Raw genomic sequence first — 16,909 nt, 5'->3', positions numbered from 1 at the left:
AGGTGTAAGGGATGTTGGCAGGAGCATTTCTCCCAACAACCTGCCACGGTGAGGATGGCAGGAAAAATCGATTTAGGATACATTGACTCCAGCTACACAATTCATGTAGCTGGAGTTGCATATCTTAAATTGACTTTTTTCCCCTGGAGTATAGACGTCTTACACTCCCTGTATCTCCCCATTTGCTTCTCACCTGTCACGTCTTTCCCCATGTTTACTTAGCCTGTCGTATTTTCATTCTCCTCTCTCTCGTCTCCTCTTTGTCTCTCTCTCTCTTTGCATTCCCCTCTCACCTTTTCTCCTCCTTCATCCCCCTTCTTTCTTTCCTTATACATGTTTCTCTTTTCAGTCTTTCTCCTTTTCTGCCTTTTTTCCATCTCTCATCTGTTTCTCTTGTATCTGTTACAGGAGTGTTGTCACTAGAAGCACCATTTAAATAATGGTGGCATAAACAGACCACTGAAATCCTACATTTGGATATCCAATTGGCACCCAATGTATGTGTATAATGCACCTACGTGTGCACCTCTGATGCTCTGTTAAGATGCCCACATCTAAAAATTCAGCTGTATGTCTTCAGACACTTTACTAGTCAGAGAATTTTGTACCAAAAATAAAAATAAAAATTCTGAAGACAAACTTTTAAAATTTTGCAAATTTTATTTGTCAAAATAGCACTATATAATCACACCAGTTTCAATTATTTTGGTAATTCATCTCAAAATACTTGTGAGCAAGTATGTCTGTAACAATACACACACACACACACACACACACACAAATATTCCCCCGGGAGTAGAGAGTTAAAGAAACACCTATGACAACCTAGTTCCTGTTTCTCTGCCGCCCTTCATCCACAGCCTGCCATGACCCCACTGGCCCAGACACTCACTACCCACTCCTGCTAGAGCCCAGCCATGTCCCCTCTGCCCAGACACTTACATCTGCTCCCTCCCGCCGACCCCCAACCAAAGTCTGCCCAGTCCTTGTAGTCACACCTCCTCCCTGGCCCTCTCTGAGAGTCCAGCCATATCCTGTCTATCCCAGACTCTCCCACCCCTGTTCCCCAGGGGCCAGCTTCAGTGCCCCTTGGCCCAGAATCTCTTGCTGGGGATCTAGAGAGAGAAACATCCTGATGCCAGCTTCCGACTGTGCCTGTTCTTTCCTGCTGCTGCTACCTCCTTCCTTTAGGGCAGGGTAGGGGATAATTTTTGATGGGAGGCCTCTCCAAGACTTTGGTAAAAAGCCAAGGGCTGCACTTTTACATGGAGGGGGTGTGCATCTGGGATGGAGGTTGGATCCAGGAAGAAGCTCGAGTAAGAGACTATGAGGAGGGTGTGGGATCTGAGAAGGAGTTTGGGTGAAGGAGAGGGTTTGGCCTGGAGCAGGGGATTGGGGTGCAGGGTTGAGAGAGGGTATGGGTGCAAGAGAGGATTCTCACATGGGGAAGGGTTGTAAGTGTTGGTGCAGGGTCTCGGACGGAGTTGGGGTGCAGGAGCGGGGTTGCCAGGGACAGGCTGTGTCCCAGAGGCGCTTACCTAAGCAGCTTCTGACCAGCTGCACTCTCTTGCAAGTGTCCAGGCTTCCTAGCAGCCCTTGACTACTCCATGTGGCTCTCTGTGCTGCAGGGTCTTCACTGTTGCCCCTGTCGTCAGCAAATCTCTCAGCCCGTATTGGCTGGAAACCAGTCAATGGGATTTGAGAAACTGTGCTGCACTTTCCCCGCCCCCTCAGAAAGCCACAGAGAGCAGCAAACCACTTTGAGCGGTGCTGTTCCATGTGCAGGAGTGGGCTGGATTAGAAGGCTTGGCGGGCAGGATCCACCCTGTGGGCCATGTTTTGCCCACCTCTGCTTTCGGGTGTGCTGGGAACTGTGGCACTTACAGACCCTCCTGTTCCTTCCCCTTCCCCCCAGCTTTGTCTTCTATTTGTAAGCTGCGTTCTGCCAGGTGGAGCAGTCTCTAGTGGGTGCCAACAATGCTGCAGCCCATTTCTGTGGGTGGAGAGAAGGAAATTCTATATCTACAGCATTGATTTCTGCAAAATTCTGCATTGCATCGTGGTACAGAATAGCCCCAGGAGTAACACATGTCAAGTTGTCTGTCCTGGTCACTGTTTTAATCATTCTGTTTTCTTTTGGGAAATGCCATGAATAACACTTTTAGAGCAGCCAAAGTGAAATCCCAGCTAAGTTAACTGTTACCACTCAAGAGAGAGATCTTGGAGTCCTTGTGGCTGTAGCAGCAGTCAAAAAGCAGACAGAATGTTAAAGGAGTCATTAAGAAAGGGATAGGGTATTGCCTCCATCTAAATCCATGGTACACCCACATCTTGAACACTACATGCAGCTGTAGTTACTTCATCTCAAAATAGATATCTTGGCGCTGGAAATTTTTCAGAAAAGGGCAACAAAACTTATTAGGAGTGTGGAACAGCTACCTTCAGAAGAGAGATTATTAAAAATGGGATTTTTCAGTTTCAAAAAGAGATGGCTAAAGGGGGATATGATAGAGGCCTATCATGACTGATGTGGAAAAAAGTGAATAAAGTAGAGTTCTATGCTCCTTCCAAGAACACAAGAATTAGGGGTCATCAAATTAAGTTAACAGATAGCTATAGAGACCTGAAGGCAGACACTGAAAAAATGGGATATACCTGATCAAAACTTAAAAAGATCGCTCAGGACAGGGGACGCTGGCAAATAGTTGTCAGTGGCTGATGCTTCGAGATGTAGGAGTAGAAAAAGCTTACTACTATTACCAGGTTTAAAACAAAAGGAGGTGTTCCTTCACACAACACAGTCAACCTGTGGAACTCCCTGCTGGAGGATGTTGTGAAGTTCCAAGCTGCAACAGGGCTCAAAAAAGAGAGAAGTTCGTGGAGGATAGGTCCATCAATGGCTGTTAGCCAGGAGGGGCTGAAATGGTGTCTGCCCTCTGTTTGTCAGAAGCTGAGAATGGGCAACGGGATGGATCACTTGGTGATTACTCAGGATGTTCCTTCCCTCTGCAGCACCTGGCATTGGCCACTGCCAGAACACAGGATACTGAGTTGGATGAACCTTTTGTCTGACCCAGTCAGAGAGGCCAACAGCCTGAGGAAAGATTGGAGTGGGCCCAGCTCTGGAAGGGACAGGGCCAAGTGTGGCAGCTATGGCGCCTAGAGCATTCAGCCCTTAGCACCACCTGGACTGTGATGCTGGGAACCCCCACCCCCTCCCCTCACAGCTACCTGCAGTGGCAGAGCAACTCTGCTACAGCAGTTCAAAGGCGCCCGGAGCACCAACTGCTGCTGCTGCCAAAAGGACTTAGACACTTACGAGCCCAGGTCTCATTGTTTTAGGGCTGGGCCATACCTAAAATTTACATTGGTATAGTTATGTCTTTGGGTGTGAAACATCCACACCACAAAATCCTGGTGTAGATTGTACTAGGTCAATGGAAGAATTCGTCTGCCAGCCTAGCTGCAGCCTCTGTGGAAGTGCATTAACTACAGCGATGGCAGAACCCTTCTCGTCACTGTAGTGAGCATGTGTCATTAAGCCCTGCACTGCCACAGCTGCAGCTCTGCTGGTGTAGCAGGTACAGCCTCACAGCATTCAAAATGGAACCTAGATGCCTGAGTTCTTCACAGATGCTTTTCGGAATTATTCCCCACACAAGAAGTGCTCAGATGCTAAGGTGGTGGGTGGGATATAAACACCTGCATAGAGGAGCGAATACGCACGGGAGGTGGCAGAAAAGCCTAAGTGTAGCTTCCATGCTGTTCTCAAAGGAGGGTTTTTTCCATTTTCTGTGTTTTGGTTATTGGCAATATCTGTCGTGCAGGCAAATCGGATTGGGTGCCGCCTGTCTGGGCTATCGTAATCTGTTGCGGGTAGTGCTATTCAGACAAAATTAGTCATTTTCCTTCCTGTATGAAAACTTGATAAGAGCTCTGAAGGGCTAATGCTGAAAGACTTGAGGAATGCACAGTATGACCTCAGATATCTTACGAGACGAAGAGCACTGCAGAAAACATGGTTCTTAATCTTGTACTGGAGTGAGGTCACTGCCGGAACATATCCAATATCACTGCAAAACAAAAAAGTGCTCCAGTAGCACTTTAAAGACTAACAAACTAATTTATTAGGTGAGCTTTCATGGGACAGACCCACTTCTTCAGACCACTGTGGTCCCTCTGTCAGTGCAAGGAAGATATTCACAGTGTTAGCCCTCTCCCAGTAATAACAATTTACACTGGGCTTGATTATAAACAGAAGAGTTTTTATTAAGCAGAACAGTAGGATTTAAGTGGTTATAGATAAGGACAAGCAGATCAAAGTGAGTTACCAAGTCAAACAGAAGAGAAAACGCATAGCTAATCCTATTCCTCTAAGAATCTATTTACTTGTGAGTTCTTATCCTGATTAGCTGTCTTTATATCAGGTAAAATCTTCTTGTCAGAAACGAGCTTATCCTGGCCTGGGTCTCCAGTAAGGTTCTCTCTGTCTTTTGTGTGTCATCCAATTTCCAAGGCAGGCTGAAGACAAAAAAATGGAGGAACCCCAGGGCCTTTTTTACACCTTTCCCTTGTGGAGGGAATTCCATTGTTTTCTTAGGGATTGTCTACACAAGATCCCTCCCTTCAAAGGGAGCATTGAAACGAGACTGAGCAGAGAATAACAACAAGCCGTGTAACTGCGGGCACTTCAGAGTACCCATGCAGCTTCAAAGTGACTCCCAAAATGGGCTTGCTGGTGCTTTAAAGTTTACAACTTCGAACTTCCTGCAGCGAGAATTAGCCTAATGAGGTGCTGCGTATGCCGTGCAACACCTCATTGCTATTCTCCGCTCAGGCTCGCTCATGTGCCCCCTTCAAATGAGTGTGCTAGTGTAGACAAGCCCTTTGTGTGAAAGTATATGTAAGAGTATACTCAAAGATGGAGACTGTCACATGAGTAGGTCAGTTGTCCGAGTCCTTTTTAGGCAATCAGCTATTGCCCCTCTGCTGGATTGCAATGCAGTCAAGTTTCTCAGATATGTAAGGCCCTTTGTCTGCTAAGTAACTGCTGTCTTTTCACAAACCCTACTCTCACAAACAGAGTAACTACACCTCCTGTTGAATAGTAAGAGAGAGATAGCCGTACTAGTCTATACACTATCAAAATAAAAAAGCCATCCAGTAGCACTTTAAAGACTAACAAAATAATTTATTGGGTGATGAGCTTTCGTGGGACAGGCCCACTTCTTCAGATCATAGCCATAACAGAATATTGAGGTCTGTTCTGGTATGGCTATGACCTGAAGAAGTGGGCCTGTCCTACGAAAGCTCATCACCTAATAAATTATTTTGTTAGTCTTTAAAGTGCTACTGGACTGCTTTTTTGTTTTGATACACTTCCTCTTGAGCTCTTCACAGAGACAAACATTTGGAGGACAAATATGTAGACAATATTTATAACTTCAACTACAAAAATGATACATGCACAAAAATAGGATTTGCAGATCCAGCAGATTCTAACATTGAAAATAATAGGTTACAAGCTAGATTTTGTTCAAAACTTCTCTGATTTATGCATATTTCTATTCATAACCACTTTCCATAAAGAATGCAGGGGGGTCCTGGCACACATGACCTCTACAGCAGCATCTCATAGGACAGACCAGCAGTCTCAGTAAAGGAGCAAATTGCCTTGTTGTAAAATAGATAAAAGCTAGGGATCAGAATTCCCATGTTGCTTCAAGTAAAATGGAATATGAAAGTGTGTGGCTTTTTCAGTGAGCAAAATTATCCTGGCATGTGGAACACTTGCCAGCATTCTGTCTTTGACCTGTCATCTTTTTAGATTGTGAGGTGCCAAGCTACTATTGGCACCTGCACAGTTACAATAATAATTGATGCTTGTTTCTTCTATGCATGAGTCTTTCACTTTGGTAGAATGGAGCTTTAGGTGGCTCACTTATTAGTTGGGAAAGTAGAACTCTTCTGAGAGTCGAACCAGATGTTCTCTCCTGTTTTGCATACAGATCCCAACTGAGGACTCATCCCTGGGATTTATTTCACTATTTTATAATAATAATCATATATGGAGACACATATCTCATAGAACTGGAAGGGACCTGGGGAGGTCATTGAGTCCCACCCCCTGCCCTCTTGGCAGGACCAAGCACCATCCCTGACAGTTTTTTTTTTTTAAATCTATTTGGCCCAGACCCCTAAATGGTCTCCTCAAGGACCGAGGTCACAACCATGAGTTTAGCGGGTCAATGCTGAAACCACTGAGCTGTCCCTCCTCCCAAAACTTTCATTAAGGACACACATATGGATATAGGGACAATTTAGTAGATTTCTCCTTTTTATTCTTCTAGGTCTGCATCTCTTGTGGAACTGATAAGAAGTATGAAGAGCGAAGAGGAATTCCATGCCTCTCCTTTTACCAGAAGTGAGTTGGGTTTGTTTCCGCAGCGTTCTGAACCATGGTTGAGGTGTTTGGTTTGCCTTGTTTCTGCCTCTCTTCTCTGATGTGTACTGAAAATCGTAGTTGGTCCCAGTGGTCCCAGTAAGTGGACCACTTGGTCATCCACACAGAAGGGCAGTCAGGTGCCACCCAGTTGATTAGCAGAGCACCCCCATCTGCCCACAGCTGGCAGCATGTTTTTCTACTGCTGGTGCACATCCACACATTTCAGTTCATATAAAAATATTCTGCACAAGGATGGAAAGAAATAGAGGTATCATTGGTTAGTTCCTTTGTGGGCCAAGAGGCAAACTGAGTAACAGAAGAATCTCATGTGAAGTAGGGTAGAGATTGAATGATACATGCACGTGCCTCTCAACTGTCCTCAATGAGGACTGTGGTAGGCTGGGCCTCTCCTTTGGGTCACACTCAGTGTGGGTCTTCCATTTCCAGAGTCCTTTCCCCGTTTGGGAACTTGACTCCAAACTCTCTGGGTTCTCTGCTGTGGGGAATCTCCTGCTTAAGGAGACAGCCTCTTGAATCACTTTATAAAGGTCTAATTTGTGTTTGGCAGCCTGGCACAGAAGAACCCCAGATCAGAGTTTACCTTTGATGCCTGCCCTGCAGTGGTCAAGTTGTCCCGGGTCTAGCAAGTCCTTGGAGGTGGCAGAGGCTTGTCAGCTGTTTCCCTCTGAGCTGCTCTGTTGCAAGACTCAGCTCCTTGTGAGACACAGCAGCTTTCCTCCTGGTTGCCACCTCTTCCCACGACGAGCTTTCTTTTTAAATCTTGCTTCCTTCAGCTGGATCATGCTTGCAAGTGGGCCAATTTGGTGCCAGTTGAGCCCAGAGGAGCTCACTAGTCTTCTTCTAAGTGGGATGGGGCGTGCCATATGACACTGAGGCTACGTCTATACTAGACATAGCAGTTGACCATTAATATGCAATTTTAGCTATGCCAACTGTGTTGGTAAAATGGACTTACCAGCAGGCAACTGCTAGGGCTGTCCTTATGGGAGAAGGCAGACAGGAGCATTTCTCCTGTCAACCTTCCTAAATCCTTGCCACTCATGAAGAGTTCCGGAATTGATGGTGACCCCGGAAGGTGCCATTTCACACATGCGTGAAACAAAACAACAGATCGATCCTGAGCAGGTTGATATTCTGTGGTACTGTGGAATGGGCCAGTCCAGCTTTACCTGACTGATCTCCTACAAATCTCTTTTCCTCTCTGGGCTTGTCTACACTACCACCTTCCTTCAAAGGAAGGATGATAATTAGGGTGTTGGGAGTTTACTGATGAAGTGCTGCCATGCACAGGTAGCACTTCATTAAGCAATTCCCCCCCATGGCAACTTCGACATTTTAAACTTTGAAGTACGGGCACGTGTCTAGCCGCAGCTCACCCGCTGGCACTTTGAAGTGCTAGGGCGACTTCAAAGTCCCTTTACTGCCTATGCATGGCAGCACTTCATTAGTAAACTCCCAACACCCTAATTACTATCCTTCCTTTGAAGGAAGGTGGTAGTGTAGACAAGCCCTCTGAGTTATTTGTAACAAGAAGCCAGAGTTAGTAAGAGAAGTGGAATGAAGATGTTTATGCTAATGGAAAACTCTATTGTGTTTAAAATGTCCTGTTTTATTTTTTATGAGTTGTTCATTTTATATTTTCTACAGTTTGCTGCCACTGGGGCATTTAGCAAGCTGATTGATTCTCTTACCAGCAGAAAAAGGGAGCGCTGATAGCAGTGCTTGTTTTAGTATCAACCCAAACTATGTAAAGCAGAAACATATCCATTTTCAACCTGATAATCCAGCAATGTTCTCAGCCCCCTAGAGATATTTTGAGGACTACAGAATCTGAAGAAATAATACTGTAGTAGTCGAAATAATTAATATTCTCCTAATACCAACCCAGCTGGGATTTCAAAGTGCTTTGCAGTTACTACGGAATGCTGCCTGGTGATGTTGGCATTTATTGCTATCCTCATTTTCAGATAGGGATGCTGCAACACAAAGAGACTAAGGTTCATATTTTCCAAAGCAGGCTTTCATTTTAATTTCCCCTCATTTATGGTATCCAAATCTGGACATATCTCTGGCCTGACTTTTCAAATGTGGCACTTCAGGTTGGTATCTAACTCCATTTTTGTGCATCTCAAAAAAAGGGACCTGATTTTTCAATAGTGCGGAACACCCAGAACTCTGGCCCAAATCTGTCAGAGTTGCAGGCATTCAGTGCCTTTGAAACAAGACTGTGGTTGCGCAAAGTTCAGCACCTGGAATTTAGCAGCCACTTTTAAAATTTGGCCTTCAATGACCTGCCCAAGGGAACATGAAAAACTGGTGGCAGAGCTTAAAAATAAAACCGGATTTCCTGGTTCTTTAAGCAAAAGAATTGATTTCCTTATCACATTTTATACTCTGATTTTCCTTTAGGGGAAGTGCTAGAACTAAACCCTTCTCTTGCGTTTTGTTGTTGGATGTTGCTCTGATACAGCAAAGCTACATCTGCCCAAAAAGAGGGTTTGTGAAAAAAGCTCTCTGTTGTCATTACTATGGTGATTTATTGTATTAGGTGCTGTACAAACACACAGTTGGAAAGCACTTCCTGTCCCTTGTGTGCTAAAGAAACATAAAAAGTGAATGAGACCTGACATACCCACAAAGCATTGCTGGTGATAATAGGCACGCAGCTCGCTTGTTCCAGCTTTAAAATGTTATCTTTCATGTGTAGCCCTTTTCTTTTTTATAAATGTTATTTTAAAACTTTGCTTTTATTTCATCTAGTTAACATTAGGCCCTAATTCCGACACCCCCCCCCCCCGTTAACTTATTGTTAACACGAGGCTTTTCAGTGATGTGGTTTCTTTTTAACTGCCACCAGCCTATGAACATCTGTGAACAAAATGCAGAAGTCCAGGGGACTCAAATAATTCACCACTTCCAGAATAAACTTCCTCCTCCTCCTGACCATCACTTGCACAGCAGCCTGGTTTTTTGTTTTTGTTTTCATTTCATGCAGAAGAAAGCAAATGACCACAGCTATAAATGAGCACTCTGCTTCCACTCAGTTCTAGAGAGTTGGGCAGGGATGAGGAACTTGTGGCCTTCAGGCCCAGTTTGTCTAGGTCCAGACCCCCAGGTTCGGGGCTCCCCCTCTGTAGCATGTGGCTTGCAGCGGTGTTGGGGGTGCAGAGCCCCAAGCTTCACTGGCTGGATAAGGCAAGCCAGAGCCAGCTCTAGACTGCAGGCTCTGCTAGGGGACAGGAAGTGGCTCTGGGCTCCCCTGTGGCCCACTGCTGTTCCCCCAGCCAGAGGGAGGGAAGTGGGAGCAGCAGCAGCCTCAGTAGCACTGCCCGGAGGCTTCCTCCTGCTGCTCTGATTGGCCAGAATTCCAGCTAATCAGAGAAGAAGAGGGTGGTGCCTGGGAGCAAAGAGGGGAGGCAGAGCCATGTGCATCCAGGGGTGAGCCAGTAAGCTGCACCCTCGCTGCCCAGACCCCATTCCCATCAACTGCTCCTGAGCCCTCTCTCATCCAGACCCCCATTCCCACCCCCTTCTTGAACTCTCCCTCCAAGATCTCCCACACGCACCCTGACCCTTCTTGCCTTGGACCCGACACCCCAAGCCCTCCACCCCTCCCACCCAGAACCCCCTCCATCCCAGACCCCGCACCCTGATGCCTCCCACCCAGACCTCACACTCCAAACCCTTCACCCCCTCCTGCCCAGACTCCCCACCCTCACCCTGCTCCTGTTCCCTCCCTCCCCAGACACCTCACCCCTACCCTGACCCCTCCCTTCCAGACCTCACATCCTAAACCCTCCTGCACCTTCCTTCCATCAAGACCCAAACCCACAGCCTGCTCCTGCACCCCTCCCACCCAACCCCCCACTCCTCTCTTGCATCCCACTCCAGGCCAGCTCACCCACCCCCCAGTCTACTTCTCCACCCTCTCTCCTGCTCAGACCCCCCAACCCCAGTTCCCAAAGTATTCCTGCACCCTCTCTCCCACCCAGACCCCATAGCCCTGGCCCCCATGCACTTGTGTGGCCCCCAACTGATCTGTGTACAGGTCATTGGCCACTGACCCAAAAAAATGTTCCCCACCCCTGGAGTAGGTTTTGGTTCTGGTCACCTCCAGAATGACAGAGTGGTAAGAAGTAGAGCAAGGTAATGGAAACAATTAAGTGGTTGATGGGATTAAGTTCTGCACCATTTTGGTGAACGCTGTGTGTGTAGAAGTCATCAGTGGAAGCTTTTCCATGAGAGTGTTCTAGCCGTACTCGCTTGAATTGCAGAATAACAACTCCTCAGTCCCCAGGATTTTTCCCTTGCTGTTCTCATTGCTGCTAAGAGAAGCTCCTTGCCTGTCCTGACTTTGGACTTCCACCTAATGAAGAGTCCCCAGGATTCAAAGCTAAACTTGTTCACAGTATGATGTTGGAATAATAATAAACCCCAAGCATTTTTTATCTGTCTAAAAATGAACCTTTACTTCTGACCTGGAGGTAAGGGCTTTATGGAACCCTGCTTCTGAAGCCTGGGCGTTTTTTTCTCCCTTGATCTGTGGAGACCAGTCCCTGCTCTATGACAATGAGGAGACTGAAAGAGACTAGAGAAGAGCTTTAACTGCAAGGTGATTTGTTCAGTGAAAAATTATAACAAAAATGAAAAAATAGCAAACACATACAAAGGTGCATTTGCGTGAAACAGCCAGGAAAAGGCTAGTTCCAGAGAGAGAGAGAGAGAGAATATGCTACTTTTAATGAAAAAGGGATTCTCTCTTTTATTCTTCTCAATCCATGAGGACCTTTGAAATAGTTAAGACTAGCTGGAAGTTATTATTGGATTAAGATCGCCTGCCGCTAAAGAGTATCTTGTGTACTAGCCACTAAAAGGAACGGTGGGAGAGCAATTCCTCAACTGCTGTGGTTATTCTTGTTTCTTTTGCCAAATTGTGGGTCAGGTCAGCCCAAGTTTGTGTCTTTGCACCGGTGATTTGTGATGGATGCCAGAGTGTTTCCATGGTGCATAAGAGGCTCTACAAGTGTCAGGTTACAATTTAAGAAGAGCTGGAATCAGACACTAGAGAATGCTTGTAAAGGTCAGGGACAGTAAATGGTAACACATTTTTTACACATTTCAAGGACATTGAAATCTGTCATTTTTAATTGGCTTTTATTTTAAATGAAAACTGCTTCCCTGCAAAGACATCAAGGGAAGGAAGGGTAGAGGCAGGGAACAATGCACTTTGGACATCTCTTTTCCATTTAAAACTCTTAGTCACTGATGCAGTGCATTTGTTAGTTTTCATTGGACTTCAGTTGACCTTCTCTGTTTCCTGACCAGAGCACCAAAGCTCCAACTTCCCACTAGTGTTTAATTCATTATAGAGTATTTTGTTAAATAGCAAGCTAAATAGACATTTCGTGCTGCCATAGTATCACCTTCAGTTTTTGCAGTGAACAGCTGGAGTAAGTCTATGAGAGACATTGGAGTTACTCTAGGCTCACAGTCTTGTAGATAAGAACAGGATCAGACCCAAGGAATCCCACAATGGCAAAGCCCTGAGCTACTGAAGGAAAGAAAATGCTGTATTTTAGGCTACATCTACCCTTAGGGGAAGATCGATTTGCTGGCGGTAGATCTTCTAGGGTTCAGTTTAGCGCAGCTATTGGGGACTTGCTAAATTGAACTGTAATGGTACCACCTCTAATCCCAGTACTCCTGGCAGTCACATGGAGTGAGGGAAGTAGATGGGAGAGTTTCTCCCATGGACCTCCCGCTATGTGGGCAGTGGCAAAAATCCATTTTAGATATGTCGACTCCAGTTATGCAATTATCATAGCTGGATTTGCATATCTAAAGTCCATTTTACCTCCTACTGTAGATCTGGCCTGACTCACTAATAGCCCTTCTAATAGACCAAGCAGCATCTCTGAGAGGAGTCAAGGATGTTTGTCATGTTGGACTTCAAAGGCAAGAGGAGATGTAAACAAAGAAGCAAAAGGGAGGGATCTTGGATTTTTTGGTGGCTTGTGGATGTGTAGTTACCCTTGTTTTATCATGAAATTCTTATATTCCTTAATGAGGGGATTCCTGATGAGGTTTTTTTTTTATTTCCTTTGAAAATGTTTCTGCAATGAGGTTGGTGTTGCTGAGTGAACTCCACTCTCAAGCATCTCATGGAGAAATCTCTTAGCAATTTACCAAGGAAGCACTGGGAGAGAATTGAAGGGTTTGTGATTCCACAGAGCAAGCTAGAAGTGAATCTGGGATGTTGTGAACTCCAGAAAAGAGTTTATATTGCTCCATTGGAAGCCCAGATGTGAGCTTATTGGCAGACCCACTGAAGGGGAAGGGTGGGAGACAGTATAGTGACCTTGAGACCTGGTAATTCAAAGGAAGTGAAGTAACACTCTTCCAAAATGAGGTTATTTCAAAGTAAGGTTTCCATGGACACCTCTGTATTTTGGATTAACTGTTTTGCTGTTGGCAGTCCTCCAACTGCTGTTGAAACTGTGTAACTTCGCATCTGGATCAACCTTGCTAGGGCACCCTCTAGTGCTCTGGGGTGTTTTTGAATGAATGTCATCTTTTCTTTTAAATGTTGGCATTCAGGCAAGTGCATTCTTTTGTGATTCCTGCCTGGGTCAAGTTTGCCTTGCTAGAGCTGCACACCCAATGTAACTGCTGTGCCCCATGCTTCCTTGTACTTCCACCTCGCAGTTCTGGACTTCCTTGCCTCTGATAAGAAGAGATCATCTAGGCCCATCTGAACAGCAGTCACTGGATGAAAGGAGAAACAAATGAAGGAGAAGGGGTACATAGACCAGTGCTTCTGCAAACTAAAGGAATTCTATCCAGAGACAAGACCCAGACCTCCAGTAATGCTCTCACCATGTGTCCATACTAAGAGGAGCGGGACTGAAATTTTTACAGGAAGGTCACCACCAAATGCCAGCATGGGGAAGGTGGCTTTGGCCAGAACTGTAACAAATACTGACTGTTCACAAGTGACCACAGAAGCCATAAACAAAGCAGTCTGGAGACTCTTTATAGTTATTCGGCATCAGTTCTAGTAGTAAAACATCTGGAAAAAATATTTGTCATGTACACAAGATGTTAAATTTCTAGTTTCCCCAAATTTGAAGGCACTTTCAGCCCCAGAGAGTCCTAAAGGGTAGCTTGGCCAGGTGATTTCCACTGTGAGCCAGGCAGTTTTTCAGCTTCTGAATCTGTAGGCTGAAAAGGTAATAATGCATGAACTGAGGAGAACTCTTCTGGCCCGAGGAAAATAGTTTTGAGTTTTTAAGTTAATTAGTTACTCATTAAAAGTCAATTACTAAGACAAATCTACTAAAACAGACCTCTGTTCTCGTACCTAGACAGCAGCACATTGACATTACATCACTTCCATCGTAGGCCTCCCCCATGCTTTATGAAAATTGACTCATGAATATTTGTGTGTATAACTCAAAGAAACTTTAGACTAGCTATCTCATGTGACATATCAATTTTAATGTTGCAGTCTGCTGAATGTGTATATCCTATTTTTGCACATGTATCATTCTTGTACATAAAATTAGAAATATGAAGCGTGGATTTGTTTATAATTCTAAATGTGCTAATGAGGGCCATCACTGAATGGATTGGTGATCAAGTCAGTGGCCTCTGAACAGCCTCATTTGTCCTGTAAGCTCAAACTGTGCCTAGAAAGATATGTGGCCAGGCCACCTGATGCTGTAAACCATTTTGGATCTGGTAATTTTCAACTCAAGGGCTACATCTACACTAGCCAAAAACTTCGAAATGGCCATGCAAATGGCCATTTTGAAGTTTACTAATGAAGCACTGAAATATGTATTCAGCGCCTCATTAGAATGTGGGCAGCTGCGGCACTTCAAAATTGACGCGGCTCACCGCCACGCGGCTCGTCCAGATGGGGCTCCTTTTCAAAAGGACCCCGCCTACTTCCAAGTCCCCTTATTCCTATGACCAGATAGGAATAAGAGGACTTCAAAGTAGCTGGGGTCCTTTCGAAAAGAGACCTGTCTGGATGAGCCACGCGGCGGTGAGCCACATCAATTTTGAAGTTCCTCAGCCGCCCACATTGTAATGAGGCGCTGAATACGTATTTCAGCGCTTCACTAGTAAACTTCAAAATGGCCATTTGCATGGCCATTTTGAAGTTTTTGGCTAGTGTAGACATGACCCATGGTGAGAAAAGTTTGAATTAAGAACAAAGAATTCTCACCTTGGGCAAAAAGGATATAAGGGGAGAGACAAAGAATAGGGAGTTGCCAGCTCTACAACGAGCTGGGGGAGGTAAAATTGATGAAATTTCCACAGCACGCTTACACAGTTCTCACAGCACATTGGTGTACTGCAGCACACTGGTTAAAAACCACTGTCTTAGATAGAACACTCCTCAGGGAAGAATTATCTTTGCCTATGTGTTTGCACAGTGGGCCTGCTGTCTGGGATGGGCTCTTCCAGATACTCCTGGGATATAATAATAGGAAGCTGCTGGTAACATCCAGAAGACAGGCTGAGTCCAGACTGGCTAACCTTGGCTTGATTGCAAAGTTTAGAGTGCATTATAAAAATATTTAAAATTCAGCGTACCTAGCATTCCTCCCTGATGCCTGGGAGGTTTCTTGCTGCATGCTGACTTACTTCAATATATGATTTCTCACCTCATAGCTGCCTGCCCTATAACCTTCCCACACAAGCTGGCCACCAAGAAGTTCACAGGAGGCAACTTAGTAGCAGCTCAGATATGTGATTACATTTGCATAAATCAACAATATTTTCATGCTGTGATGGTATCACACATTTAAACCCACTCAAGCACACACAGACAGACAGCTATCCACACAGGTACTTACTTTTATGCCCCACGCACTAATTCACAGACAGGCAATGCAGACACATGTACTACAGATGCATACATCTACCTTTGGATATTCAGATGCAGTCCTGCTTACATATGTAGCTCTTCATCATGCACACACATGAAAGAGTACATGCTCAAATCTGGGAAGCCAAGATAAAGCTGTGTGGGGAGAGTAATGCCCCACAATAGTTTGGTAATCATATGTCTTTGAGCTGCTGAGCTCTGCAAATTCAGTCCCCTTTCTTCCATTACATGTCCTGTGCCATGGTAGACATTCAGAAGAGTCTCAGAGAGTTAATTTGTTTCAGCAAAAAAGCACAGTGGCTAGAGTACTGGCCTTATAAAACAGGAGCTGGGAGTTCAGCCCTTCTTGGGGCCATAAATATAGTTCATGAAAGCAGCTTTTGAATACCTAGGGGCAGGTTAGCTAATCATCTGTCAGAGGTGCTACTAGGTCCTGCTGTGAGTGCAAGGACCTGAATTGAATGACATCATGAGGTCCCTTCCAGTTATAGGAGTCTATTCTAAGAACATCAAGGAGTCTGGTAGCACTTTAAAGACTAACACATTTGTTCGGGCATAAGCTTTCATGAGATAACTCACTTCCTTAGAGGCTGAAGAAAAAAGAGGGAGATGGAAGTGTGACATCAGTGTTAATAGAATCAAAGTGGATGTGGATCATCTCCAATAGAATTGAGAAGTCCTGTAGCACCTTTGAGAATAATAAATATATTAGGTCATGAGCTTTCGTGGGTTTTACGAAAGCTCATGGCTCAATAGATTTGTTTGTCTCTCAGGCGCTACAGGACTTATTATTATTTGTGAAGCTACAGACTAACACAGCTACCCCCCCCCCCCCCCGCCCATAGTTGAGAATGTGAAAGGGAAATCTACCTGTTGTAATGTGAATACCATTCCAGGAGTCTGGGGAATTCTCTGCCTTTTGAGAACCATCCTAGATTTAACTGAGCTGCAGAATCATCATTTGAGCTATATGCAAACATTCAGAGCTCTCTAAGCTGTCACTTCTCTGATAAAAGAAGACAGGTTGCTCTTTGGCTCAAACAATTTTAATATAGGGCAATATCAGCATTCCTGAGAGCGGTCAAGTTCATCCTGTATGACAGGGCAGCCCAGAAAGGTAGACAGGACTGAAACCCTCCTGAGTCAGTACACTCCATGATTATTTGCTGATTTGTTCCCCTTGCTAAGGAGAAGAGCCAGAAATGGATGACTGCCTAGATATGCTGAAAGACAAGGAGGAAGCCCTGTGGGAGAATGTGGAGTGCAATCGGCACATGCTGAGCCGGTACATCAATCCAGCCAAGCTGACCCCATATCTGCGTCAGTGTAAAGTCATCGATGAGCAAGATGAGGATGAGGTGCTCAACTCGCATATGCTGCTCTCCAAAATCAACCGAGCAGGTAATTCTGTCCTGAACAGCCAACAGTTTATGTGCTGCACTGCCCGTGTTGGGTTTGACCTGACCCCAGCATTAGATTAAAATCCAAGCAGGGTTCTCTGTTCCCTTGAAGTTAGATTTTTGGGAAAACTCAGATGTTCCTGA

General features: G+C 45.1%; 1 protein-coding gene across 3 annotated transcripts in view; it reads left to right on the top strand.

Moving 5' to 3' along the window:
- The window catches only part of CARD11 (caspase recruitment domain family member 11), an 82,491-nt gene that overhangs the window by 24,041 nt on the left and 41,541 nt on the right, over positions 1 to 16,909 (top strand). For all 3 annotated transcript variants that reach the window (XM_075010431.1, XM_075010429.1, XM_075010430.1), the window contains exons 2-3: positions 6,351 to 6,424; positions 16,554 to 16,766. In XM_075010431.1, the coding sequence (XP_074866532.1) occupies positions 6,382 to 6,424; positions 16,554 to 16,766 (256 nt within the window). In that variant the 5' untranslated portion in view covers positions 6,351 to 6,381. The remainder of the gene's footprint in view (positions 1 to 6,350; positions 6,425 to 16,553; positions 16,767 to 16,909) is intronic.

Source organism: Carettochelys insculpta, chromosome 16, assembly GCF_033958435.1.
Source record: "Carettochelys insculpta isolate YL-2023 chromosome 16, ASM3395843v1, whole genome shotgun sequence".
Lineage (NCBI taxonomy): Eukaryota > Metazoa > Chordata > Testudines > Carettochelyidae > Carettochelys > Carettochelys insculpta.
Note: the sequence above shows the minus strand (reverse complement) of the source record. Positions and strands in the feature narration are given on the sequence as shown.